The sequence below is a fragment of the Pinus tabuliformis genome, chromosome 9, assembly GCF_031772625.1.
Source record: "Pinus tabuliformis cultivar Carrire ecotype Pingquan chromosome 9, CPIR1, whole genome shotgun sequence".
NCBI classification, from domain to species: Eukaryota; Viridiplantae; Streptophyta; class Pinopsida; order Pinales; family Pinaceae; genus Pinus; species Pinus tabuliformis.
The window spans coordinates 1,983,073,356-1,983,086,740 of record NC_142307.1 but is presented as its reverse complement, the minus strand read 5'-3'; the positions used below and the strand labels follow the sequence as shown (position 1 = coordinate 1,983,086,740).

General features: G+C 37.7%; 1 protein-coding gene across 1 annotated transcript in view; it reads left to right on the top strand.

Moving 5' to 3' along the window:
- The first annotated feature begins 378 nt into the window (after nucleotides 1–378).
- LOC149156961 (uncharacterized) overlaps nucleotides 379–13,385 on the top strand; it is a 165,291-nt gene continuing 152,284 nt past the window's right edge. The window contains exon 1 of the mRNA XM_089444922.1: nucleotides 379–1,116. Coding sequence (XP_089301048.1) covers nucleotides 715–1,116 — 402 coding nt within the window. The 5' untranslated portion in view covers nucleotides 379–714. The remainder of the gene's footprint in view (nucleotides 1,117–13,385) is intronic.

Sequence of the window (13,385 nt, the reverse complement as noted above, 5' to 3'; positions counted from 1 at the left end):
AATAATATAAAAATATCTATTTTTAAATATTAAATTTTATATGAATGTTTTTTTTTTTAAATTCAATCATAATTATAAAATTTTTAAATTATAATTTATGTTTTAATATAAACGAAAAATTATTTAACAAATTCCATGATAATTGTAATATTTTTAATTCACCATTTACTATCTATTATATAAAAAAATTATTGAAAACAAAAAAAACCGTATCGAATCGAATCGTACTGTCGAATTTTCGAATTTTTCTGGCCAGTACGGCCGAACTTGGTAGCTATGCTGCAAACGCGGGCCCTATACCGAATCCCGATAGGATTTTGACAATGGTCGGTAAATACTGACATCACTGTTCTGTGACTCTGATGACGCCAATACTCGTGTAATTCCTTCGACGAAGGCTCTTTCCTCTTCGACGAAGCTTCTTTCCTCTTGATATTAGCCAGTTGAGTGTACAGGAGGGCAATTGGAGTGTTATAATCTATAAAGTGGAGAAAAAAGTTTGGAACGATTTCAATGCCAGGGGTTTTCGTGATCGTGGGCTTTGCAGCGAGGTCGTTCAGCTATATGGTCTGATATGAGACTTGACCTTTGTGGGGAAGCTTTCTTTCGTGTCGATTTGAGGCGCTAACAGGATATATTTTGGTGGTCAGTTTGTTTATCTTCATCAAAAAGTTGAAGGAGAGGCATTGGAAGGAGCATCTCTTTGTCGCGGCAATGACAGGGGTTATCGAGATAGTAGGCCTTATAGCCAGCGTGCTTGATCTGGCTGGAAAGTTACGCAGTCTGATCACTGGGATACGCAATCTGGCCTCCAAATCATTCTGGGAAACAAGCGGGTGCAATGGATTTGTCAAATATCTAACAATAGTGGAAAATATACTGAGGCCATACAAGGATCTAGCGTGGCAAGAATTTGAGGCAATGATAATGATTGTGCAGGCGGTGAAAGACGAGTTAGAAAAGGCATGGAAGCTCGTCTTCGATTCGCAGCGTACAAATGGTTGGTGGAGGAGATTGAGCGCAGATAGATTTGCAAAGGATTTGGGAGAATCGCAAGCAGAGATTAAGAAATATGTCGACCTCATTCCGGCGGCGGCAGCCAGCCGCACAGCTCAGGTTATTATATTTTCGTGCCCTTTTCACGTCATAGTAGTCATTTCTGAATTTATTTAAACCAATTCTCCATTCTGATAAATTTCTACATAGATATGCCATAGGACTTAATCTGACGAGGCAGTAGAGTTTTTGGTTTGGTATTTATATTTATATTTATATTTGTTTTGGGTTAAAAGATTGGAAGATAAAATCGTCATTTTATGGTGAGGATATATAGTATTGGATTGTTCCCTTCTGGTAACACGGAATTTAACTAGCATTTGCATCTAATGTTGCAAAGGAAACGCCGTAAGGCATAGTGTGTGGAAGAATATTGAAATGTGAATAGGCTTTTGGGAAGGAAGGAAGATGAGATTGAACAAGGTAATTGGTGTTTCAAGTGGGGAACAAGACTTTCAAGCTCCAAAGCCATTAAGTGATATTGTGAAGAAAAAACGGAAAGTGACTCAAGAAAATGGTGACAATGAAGGAAATATACCTACAGAAGGGCAGGGTCAAGCCATTCAGAGTTTCAATTTGAGCAAGGGAAATGATGGCTTGCCACCACCTGAAAAAGATGTTGAAGAGGGAGAACTTCCAGTTGGTGACACTGATACATTTGAACTGCCCACTTTTACTCCTGGGGTGGATGACACTGAGGCATCCAATGACGTGGATACTCTTGTAGAAGACAAACCATCAGCCTTTTCAAATAGAGCAAAGCCTGTTGTAGTGGATGACCAGGAAGATGCAGTAATGAATGACGCTGTTCACAGCAATGAAGATGAAGATGTTGACCATGAAGAGTATGATTTGGAACATGCAGAGAATGAGGACAATGAAGAGTGGGAAAGGAATGAAGATGAGCAAGAAGATGAAGACTTTCTAGAAGATGATGATGACAACGACTTTGCTAGGAAGCTTGGTGGCATCTTCTCTTGATTTGTGACTTGTATTAGAAGATCTATTGAAAGTTGTTTGTAAATCTGTGCATGTATTAGCAAGCACAATGATGGTTTTCTGTTGTAGTTTTGCTTGGAATGTCAGTGTTCATGTGTTGCTTGACATGATTTTCTAGCAGCTATTCTCTACTGAATCTTGTTAATGATGATACAGATCCTATTTGTTTAATATTATAGATGAGCCTATGCAGAAGCAAATATCATAACTTAATTTTAGAACATATTATGCTTCTCAGCCGAGGGATCAATGATGCCTTTGAATCAATTACCTCTATGCTTCTCAGCCGAGGGATCAATGATGCCTTTGAATCAATTACCTCATTGGCATTTGCAGCTACTAGCATTTGAATAATGTCGACTTTGGTAAATATTCTTAATTATATGAAGACGATAACACTTTGCAGCTGCAACTGTGAACAATAGGTGATTCCTCCTGTAATATGCGGAATTTAAAGGCATTGAGTATTAAATAACTGGCAGATGATTGTCTTTTATTTTTCATATTGTCATTGTAATGCGAACAGTTTGTCTTGGAAATTTTTACAGTTGCTTCTGATCATTCCAAAATTTCAATAATATTTGAATTACATGAAAGTATTTTTCTATTCGAGTAACACCATGGGTTAATTATTTTGGTGTCTCCATAGCTGAAGATACCTTGGTATTTTTTTTTGTTTTAATATGTTTATTAATTTGTGGTGGATATAAAATGGGTATATACTATATAGTATTGGGATATTTATGGTTTTTCATGTTCTGTAAAAGAAATTGTTGCATTTGAAGTTGTTCGTGAAGTATCCTTACAATTCCTCTATTAAATAAATTATATTATTATAATACGTTGGTTGTCTGGCCAGTGGAATGAACATGACATCTCCAAATAAAATTTATGTAGCTTTGTGAGATTCTATGCCGAAATGTGCCCACTAAAAAGATTCATTATTTTATCATTAAAAAAACCTAATTCATTATTTTATTGTGTAAATGCCATCATTTCCATTAAAAATGGGACAATCATCCACTGAATAACTGGGAATTATAAGCCTTTGTTCAATTCTATTTTTTGGGAGCTCTAGAAAGTGGCGGCGTTGCTGCAACTATATGTAGAATTGATGCAATATTCTCTTATTCAAAGGTTGAAACAACCCTTTTTCACAGAAAGTAGAGTAGATCTATGGACAGTGTTGTAATTGGTGTACACTTGGCTAAAGTATATATTGGGATGGATTTTGGAAGACGCATCTAGCACATTTTTTACTGTACTAGGGAATTTCATTAATAATATAAATATGCACAAAAATATTTACAGAAACCTCGGCAAAATCTGTTAGCTTGAGACTTTCAGGACAGTTTGATCGAACAATGTTAGGTTGAGAGACTTTGAGGACATTTTTGATAATTCAACGTTCATGTAAACCTGGAAAATGGTTTTCAAAAGAGCAAATGCTTAAGTTGCGATCAATTTTGCATTTTAGAGAAAACAACTGTATATACCTGTGTTGTATTTGTAACATTTTCTTTTAGCAGTAATGGTTATGTTTTGCATGAGGAGAGGGTTGTAGTTGAACTGGTCAGTGGTGTAATACAAACACGGATCGCAGCCTTCACATAAAATAGTCATAGCCAGTTTCAAGCTATTCTGCTCTGGTCGATTCTACATATCAAGCATGCATACTTTCTTTGTATAATTTTTGTTTAATCTATTTATGACACTAACTTGTGTATATGTGTTTCTGTTTCAGCCACTAGATGGCTTGTCAGGAGGACCAACACCAGCAATAGTGCCACCATCGTCCTCAGCATCGTTACTGGCATCTGGCACAGCAAACAAACCAAAAGTTCCCTGCTAATTTTTCCAGCAGGGATATTGTGTAAAGGGTGATAAGTGCCATTTTGTGCATGGTCCGTTTTCAGGAGCTAATCTAACTTCTCAAAAGACAACAAAACCAAGTCCAGCAGTTACAGAGCCTCAAGCAAGTGGGAAACAAACAGTCAATGAAACTGAAAGCAACAAAGATGGAAAACATCCATCTGATTTAAGCTTTCCCAAGGCAGTACAATCACTTGATCCTAATGCAGTGTAGTCAAGCAACCCCATGACATTGAAGTCAAACAACTTTTAGGAAGTGCAGTCAAGAAACCCTGTGCTAGCAAAGGCAAATAACTTCAAGGCATCACAGTCAAGTAACCTTGTTGCATTGCAGTCCAATAACTTCCAAGCAGGGCATTTGGGCAATCCTTAACACTGCAGTCAAATAATGTCAAGGAAACCCAGTTGCAAACACAAGATAGACATGTCTCTCAATCAAGATCTCAGCGTACCTACATAAAGGGAAGTCCACATGAAGTTGAACAATTTTTGCCAAAGATTGAACCTACAAGACAAAGGATACATGATTCTTCAAGAAACAGGGCTCGGTTACGCCCGTCTCATCCTCCAGCTAAGCCATCGGGAGGAGGCTCATTACTATAAACATGATATGGAATCTGGAAGAGATGCAATCAATGGTCGAGAAAGAAATATGCACAACAAACGAGAGCTTGTCCGAACTGGCTACTATGATGCTGAATTTCAGTATGACCATGGAGCTTATGAACCATATAAAAACATGGGATATGAGTGTGGTGGCCGAAAGCAGTCTAATGCTTTTGATGACTGGGCTCTGGAGAGATCGATTGTGCGAGAAAGGAGGTCCTTGTCTAGTGAAGATGATCCTGAACGGAACAATATGGAGGATCTCTGCCACCGGATTTCAAAACATAGGAGGGCTGTTGAGGCTAAAGTAGTGGATAGCCCCTAAAAGAGACAGCATGTGGATAGTCGACATGGTGAATTTCACCGTGGCTCTAGGCAACAAGATGATGACCGTAGACAACAAGATATATACAGGGACCAGTTAAGGCAAGGTATGAATCACAGTAGTAGGTGATTGTAGGGTAGGATTCAAATAGAGGCTAGTGGCTTCAAAAGAGAGCCATCTAACAATATAGAATCTGATCAATAAGGCAAGTTAGAGAGGGCTTGTTCCAGAAGGTCACCAAGCAAATGGGGCTTAAACAAGGACTTACGCTTGCTAACTGCAATGAAAACTTGTGATATTTTTACAACAGTGGGGTCTCAAGCCACCAATTGAAAAATCAACAAAGATATGGATGAAGGGTTATCATAAGGGGTATTGGGGCCATATATTTGAGAAATTGGAAACGCTTCTAGAAATCATTTGAAATCCACACTAGGCGCAAGTGCTCCCGCCCCTACCACCTATAGGGAAATATTCCCTATGTTTGGCAACAAAGCTACCTTCGTGTAGTGGGGATGAGAGAATATCAACTTCTGGTTGTCAACATTAGACCCGAAATCCATACTAAGAACTAGGCAATTCAATGAGGCCCATTATAATCCACAACCTATGCCTTTCTCCTTCATGAGTTTCTTCTCATCACCGACTTTTTGTCACCAGGTTGTGGAGGATTTTCAGCTCCCTAAAAAAACAATTTCTTTGTTTCAATTTGAAACAACCACAATGGATTATTTGGATGCCTACCCCTGTGGTCCTAACTAAAACTATCAATTTATTTTTGTGGACCTTGCTGAAAGAATAGATGAGTTGAAGTTAAGGTTGCTTTTAAGGAGTCTTACTTTCACTTTTGGTGTGAAAAATAAATCTTAGATCTTACTTTCCAAGTTAGATCTGCGACTATTTCTCTAGATCTGCAGCTCTATTGAGATATAGAGTGGCTTTCCAGATCTGTGGCTCTCCAAGTTGTAGATTCTGTAGTTTCTTTTCGACAATTTTCTATACTCAATAGGAGAGCATTGTCCATATGGCCCCTAGCTTCACGAAAATAGATGCTAGCTCAGTTCCGTCCGCCTCTGGGGGGACAACTCTTGCCCATATCGTCAGTGAAGCCCCTGCTCCCACTGTCTAGGTGGTCCAGGCATCACTCGATGAGGCTTTGAAGTTCTCTGAAAGTGCCCTAATCTACCGATTCAATAGTTTTTCGCAGTGGCTGACAGCGCTCCACAGTTGGATTTCGGAGGTATGGAAGCTTCTAATTCCTGATGTAATTAATATCTACCCTTGTGCTAAGGGTTTCTTTATAATAAATTTTGAAAACCCTGAAAGCAGACAATGTATTCTAGATTCCGGCCTTTGGTTTTGGGAAAAATCAAGCCTATTCACGAGGCCATGGAACCCATTATTCGATCCCTCAACAACAGTGATAACCTCAGCACCAGTTTGGGTGAGATTGCCAAACCTACCCTTGCATCTCTCGAATTTCTCTTCGCTAAAAGCCATTGGAAATGCAATTGGGAAATTTTACTGCAGGTGCCCAGAAACAGAGGAATATGTCAGAACCACCTATGCACGCATCTGTGTGGAAATGGACTTCAGCGTCAGATTCCCAGTTGAAATACACCTAACAAGTAAAGACTATGTGTGGAACCAGAAACTCGATTATGAAAGTGTTCTCTTCAGATGTCGATCTTGCTTTGAGATAGGCCACTTAGTCAAAAATTGCCCAAAAGCCTCCTAGAAAAATTCTGCTAGAAAAAATCACCACAGATCTACATGGTGGGAAGGAGCACAAAAGGAACACTACACTGTCATCAAAGAAGAATACTCTCGAGAAAACTCTGAATCACAAGAAATCGGGCAAGAAAGAAACAACTCTCAAGACAAGCAGGGGGAAAGCCCTGCCCAACAACAAAAGAGTGAACTCGACAATCCCTCAAGTTATGAGGGTTCGAACACTGCACAAAATAAATCTCCATTTAACAACAAAGCAGATCTCCTAGACCAAACTTGTTCTCCGACTATCTTCAAAAGGACGAACACAATAGATCGCGAAGCTAAGACACCAATGTCCCAAGAATCAGAAGAGATGAAGGAGATGCAAGATAAGGAAAGTTCGAAGACCGTAGAGAAAAAAAAAAGTTAGAGCACCAATCTCGCCAAGAAAGACAAAGAGCCAGACAATTAGAAACTAAGAAAGAAAATTATAGGTTCGATAGACCAATTTGGTGTCAGTGAATGGTAACCATCATCATCATAAAGTTTATAATTTTAAAGAGTTTATTTAAAAATCTTTTACGGATATCAATAATGGTGTAAATGTTGATTCCCGTTGACTATCGACGCCTTTCACAATTAGAGTGGCTTCCCAAATTCTCAACAGCGGCTGCAACTACAACTACGACCTTTAATCTCGCCTACATGTTTTCTCGTTGACTTCGGTTGCGCCTTCAAATAAACCTTTGAAACTTGCCCTCGGGTTTTCTTTTTCATGGCGGCGACTGTCTATACAGACGGCAGGATTCAAGATGGTGGCAGAGGCGCTTGGCGGCTTTCACCCCTCGCACACTTACGATGGTTGTTGACCGCAGCTGCGGCTGCTCACAGTTCCTCTAATAGATAATAAACAAGTAGTTTTCTGTGCAGATTGTGGTTGCATTTATAAATTTACTTTTTAATTGATCACACAAAATACAAAATATGATGCCTACAATAACTTTGTGAAGGGATTTATTTTTTTCCAATTAACTACTTGTTTTGAAAAATTTTCACATGCAATCACGTATTAAAATATTAAAAATTGCTCACTTAATTCGATTTGACTCAACACTTAACTCTCAATATTCAATTAATTTAAATTCAACTTGATTCAACCCTCAATACTTAGTTAAATGATTTTCTAATTTTATCTAACTCCATATGCGAAAATAATTACAATTTCTAACCAAACTTTCTGAATTTATTTAAATCAATTCTGCATTCTGATAAATTTCTACATAGATATGCCTTAGGGCTTAGTCTTACGACGCAGTAGAGTTTTTGGTTCGGTATTTATATTTATATTTGTATTTTTTTGGGGTTAAGAGATTGGAAGAGAAAATCGTGATTTTATGTTGAGAATATATGGTATTGGATTGTTCCCTTCCGGAGCACGGAATTTAATTTTTAATATTTTATATTAATATTTATAAAGGAAAAAATATTATATTAATAATATGAAGTTTATAATTTTATAGGGTTTATTTAAAAATCTTTTAAAGATATAAATAAGGGTGGAAATGTTGATTTTATTGAAGTGATTTAAATTAAATAATTAATAAATATTGATAAAATTAATTTATGATAAATAACAATAAAAATTAATTAAAATAAAAGTTAACTAAATTATAATTATAATTATATTTTTATTATTATTGAGTGGAGAGACTTATTTTATCAACCAATATGATGTGTAATTTTGTTTGTTTTAAGCAAAGTTGAAATTTTATGATGTGTATTTTTGTTTGTCCTAATTAAATTTGAATTTTTCTTCATGTTGGCCAAAAGAAAAAATTTTAAAAATCATTTTTTTTAAATAACTATACAAAATATTTAAATGATGTCCCCTCATAAAAAAAAATTTCACTTAAAGAAATTGGATCCCTCTTGGCTCATGTTAGATCCGTATTTAAAATGGATCTATGCTGGTTATTAATACATAATTTAAACATATATATATATATATATATATATATATCATATAATAAGATTCTTAACTATGGAAATTTAGTTTCACTTTACCATAAAGATTCTTAACCTATTACAATATCATAGCTTATCAATATCACATGCCCCAAAAATCATAACTCATTTCTTTTTTCCCTACAAAAAATTGTAATTTTCATTAATAAATAGTGAAATTTAGTATGTTCTGTGTATCATGCCAAGATTTGACTATTGTTATAACAACAATCATCAGATAGTCGGTTGATCAGTACCGTAATACATATACATACACAATAAGCAAAAATATAGTGAACTGTATCAAGTTCTTGATGAGTCCATGTGTGCTATAAAGTGCTTGTAAATCTCATATGCAATTTAGTGTTAAGTCATACAAATAAAATAGTCAAAACTATGTCAATGATGTGCTATTGTGTCCTAATACATATACAATAAGCAAAAATAGAGTGAATTGTATCAAGTTCCTGATGAGTCCGATTGTGCTGTAAAGTGCCTGTAAATCCCATATGCAGTATAGTTTTAAGTCATATAAACAAAATAGTCAAAACTATGTCACTGATGTGTTGTTGTATCATGTAATGTCTTTGTGAAGGGGCGGTGGTAGTATTGATAAAGCTTGATGTGTACCCTCTTTGGATAGAGTGTCGGAAAGAGTGTTCCTCTCCCTGTAAATATGTTGAGTAGAAATGTAGTCAAAATGTGATTTTAGCATCAAAACTTCATCCAAAATGCTTCTGAGTGTGCGTGTGGCATGTAGAAATCTGATTAAACCAATCAACAACCACCTTGGAGTCACCAAAAACTTGTAATTATCGGCAGTTCTTTTCAATGGAGAATAGGAGGAGTAACTTTAAACTAAGTAATTCTACAAAGTTGTTTGCGCCCTGTCCCAAGCCTGCTTTTAATTCAAAGTGATCAATTCCATTTAGATGGAAAACACACCTACCTGCTTTTAATTCAAAGTGATCAATTCCATTTAATGCCCCCACCACACCTACCTTGCTGTGAGGCTCCATCAAAGTATGCCCATAGTTTTGTGTGGTCTATAATCTCCACAACGATGTTTCGAGGGAAGTGGGATTGTTCTTCTTCAGGAAGAAGATTATATATTTCTATACTCTGTGCAACAACAGTTTCCGGGATGAAGATATTGCAGTGTTCCACGGGGATGCGTTCCTAGGGTCGGGTGCACACACCCCTCGCACCCCACACACTTGGGACAGGGGAACATCTCGGGGTGCTTTTCCCCATGCACCTCTTTTGGGGAGACACAAGGGGGTGCGTTTCCCCAGTGTGGGGGATGCGACTCCCCAAAAGGGGTGCTTCTAGGTAACCCCCCCCAAAAAAAAAAAGGGGTGCTTCTAGGTGCCCCCCCCAAAAGGGGTGCTTCTAGGCGTCCCCCCTCAAAAGGGGTGCTTTTGGGCGTCCCCTTTGGGGGACGCGACTCCCCAAAAGGGGTGCTTCTGGGCATCCCCTTTTGGGGGGGGTGCGCCCCCCCTTGAATTTGTCTAATAACAATTAATGTAGAGGACCAATCATTGAGATTGACTCCTTGATGTTGATTTTATTTTCAGTCCTCATTGTCCATTTTTACTTTTCAGTTTTAACTTTGTGTGACACTAGATATTGATGACCTCATACCAATTATTAACTCCTCACTCTTAACTATTTTTGAGTTTGAGACTTTGGGTTATATCAATTTTGAATTCAGTAATTTACTATTTTAGTGTTCAAACTTCAGTATCTAGTATACAGTATATTAGTAATATACTAGTTTGTTTTGATTTTAAATTTTAATTTAGATTCTAAAATGATGAATTTATTTTTAAATCAGTAGATTATAGAATGATGAATGACATTGATCAATGTATTTGAATATTTCATTATTGAATCTCATGGTATGGATGAATGATGAGTATGTAATATGAATGATGTATGTATCAAAATGAATGATGCGGAGAGATCAATGTATGTCATTATTTAATTCATTTATGAATATATCAATATAAATTTTATGCGTGGATCAATGTATTTACTATTACTATTAGTTTATTTATGCTTTCATTATTGAATATGAACTTGAATTTTATATATATATATATATATATATATATATATATATATATATATATATATACCCCGACGTACCCCTGCATCCCCGCACCCCCGAAATTTCCTTAAAATTTGAGGGTACTCCCACACGTCCCCCCTATGCGTTTCCTCGCACCAGAGTCTTGGTGGAACGTTGTGATATTTTCTTGGAAAATCTTCCTATTTCTCCCAATCCATATTCCCCAACATATCAGCAGAGGGATGTTCCATAATTTTTTGGGTGCAACATTGCTCCACCATTTCTACCATGCCTGACCGATATTCTCACCCTAACACCTATTATGAATTGATAATTCTTGGTAAATCATGTTCCATATTTGGTTGGTGACATGAGAGATTAAGAATAGGTGTTCTACAAATTCCTTGGCCTCTTTACATAATGCACACCAAGAAAGGCCATGTAAAGATCATTTTTTCAATTTTTCTCTTGTGGGTATTTTGTTTTCTAGAATACACCATAATAATGACCTAGCCTTAGCTAGGCTCTTCAACTTTGAGAGGTGTTTCCACCACCAAGGCTGGATATCTGGTTCCTTTGAATTGATGATGTATAAGTATCAAGTTTTGGGTGAGTATGTGCCTTGCTTCGACTCTAGAGTGTATCCACAACAATTCGTCATCCCGATCAAGTAATCTTATGTGAGATGCTGTTAGCGCACCTGTGTAGTTTTCCCAAGCCTGATGCCACTATTCTGGAATGTGCAATGCTCTGGAAGGAAGCCAACTCTGACCCCATATAGATGTAAGGTCCGGGTTTGCAATCTGGCTCAAGAATTTGATTCAATGAGAAGACAAGAAGGAAACTAGTTATGGGGGAAGTAAATGATAATTGGCACATCATGACCATGGGTCGATCCTAATACGAATCCTGTTTCCTGCACCTATTCGCCATGCAAGACTTGATGCTATGATATGGAAGGATTTTAGGATTTCTTTCCAGATTGTTGATGTGTTTGGTCTATGCTTATTCTGGAACCGGATCCATTCTTCTGTAGATAGTGGGTATATGTCTTTTCTGGTCACTACCTATGTCCAAAGACTTTGATTTGTGTTTAATCTCCGACCCACGTTTGTTTCTAGCGCTTGTGAGAAATAATATAGGTTTTTAATGCCCCAACCACCCCACTTATTGGGTAGGGCAATTCTATCCCACTTGACCCATGCAAAAGTTTGACCTCCCTTCGATCCGCACCATAGATAACTACAACAGGATCTCTGTATAATATTCAATATGCCTTTAGGGATCCAGGATAATGACATCCAGAAAACCTGCATGGATTCTAGGACAGATTTGATGAGTATCAGTCTTCCTGCACGGGGTGATCCAGGTAAATATTGGTGGCCATCCGCTTATTCAACCTAGACCTCCAGTCGATTTCCTCAGTTTCCTTGTTTATAGCAACATTTACTATTTTTAGCAGTTTTTCGGGTACTGAACTTCTGGAGCAGTTTTGACCCCCTAAACGACATTTTCTTGAGGTCCGCAGTAGGCCCATAGTCATTGGCAGGGGCCTGTGGCAAATCCTGTAGTACTTGGAGAGATCTTTCCAACGAGGTATCATATGCGCCAAATAGAGATAATATGACCAAGTTATGACCCTGGGAAGTTGGCTGCCCAACTAACCCCAACAAGGCCCACAAACTCTTGGTGTTCCATTTCCTGGGGTTAGGGTTTTGGTTTTTTAGGGTTTTCCCTTGTTGTTCAATAATAAAAGGCCCTTAAGCCTCATTGCAACACAATTCAGAGGCATGTAGCCACCACATCTCTTCTCAGAGATAAGCTGCCATCACCCGAGCTAGTTTATTTCCATTTTATATGTAAGCATATTTCAGTTCTTTGATATTAATGAAATGAAGTGTTATTTCTGCTAAATCTCTGCATTTATGATTATATTTGTATTCTGTTGTGTTCCCGTTTAAGTTCGAATCAATGGTTTTAGAGTGGTCTTCTCTTTCTCTATTTTTCTTTGCATGTCCCCAACGAGGTCAGGGTATAAGGAATTAGGGCTCGAACTGGTTGAACTTTTGCAAGACCAGCCTCACAAACTCCAACGGCCTCCCATGGCTTAAGAAAATAAAGACGAGGGAGCAAGAGATCCTTTCAAAATATTGCTTGAAGAAGCCCTCAAGCGACAAAGGAATGCGATGATGGACAACTTTGCCCAGATCCTTTGGTGGCTACCCATAGGCAACGCATATTCTTCTAGCAGCCACTCTGCAAGCACCACTCCCTTTAAGGTACAAGTTAATTTTGACATCTCCATATTTGAAGGTCAAATAGATGCGGATGCCGTAGATAAATGGTTAAATCTGCTAGAAGGATATTTTTCGATTCATGATTTTTCCAACTAGTAAAAAATTACTTTTGCACTCCTCAAAGTCGGCCCCCCACGTCAAGGACTAGTGGGAAACTTACTGTGAGAAGATAGACGAGAGTGGACCCTCACTATTCTCAGCAGCACCCACTTGAAATTATTTTCATGATGCCATCAAAGAATAGTATTACCCTGTCGGGAGCTATGAGGATAAATACATAAAGTGGACCATGCTGCGGCAGTGAAGTGGCCAAGATGTGCCAGAGTTCACAAATATTTTTCATATTGTTTCCACAAAGTTGTGTATCAAAGATTCTGAGTGACATTTGGTACTCAAGCACTGCGATTGTTTACATAAGTACATCCAGGACGAGATGGAG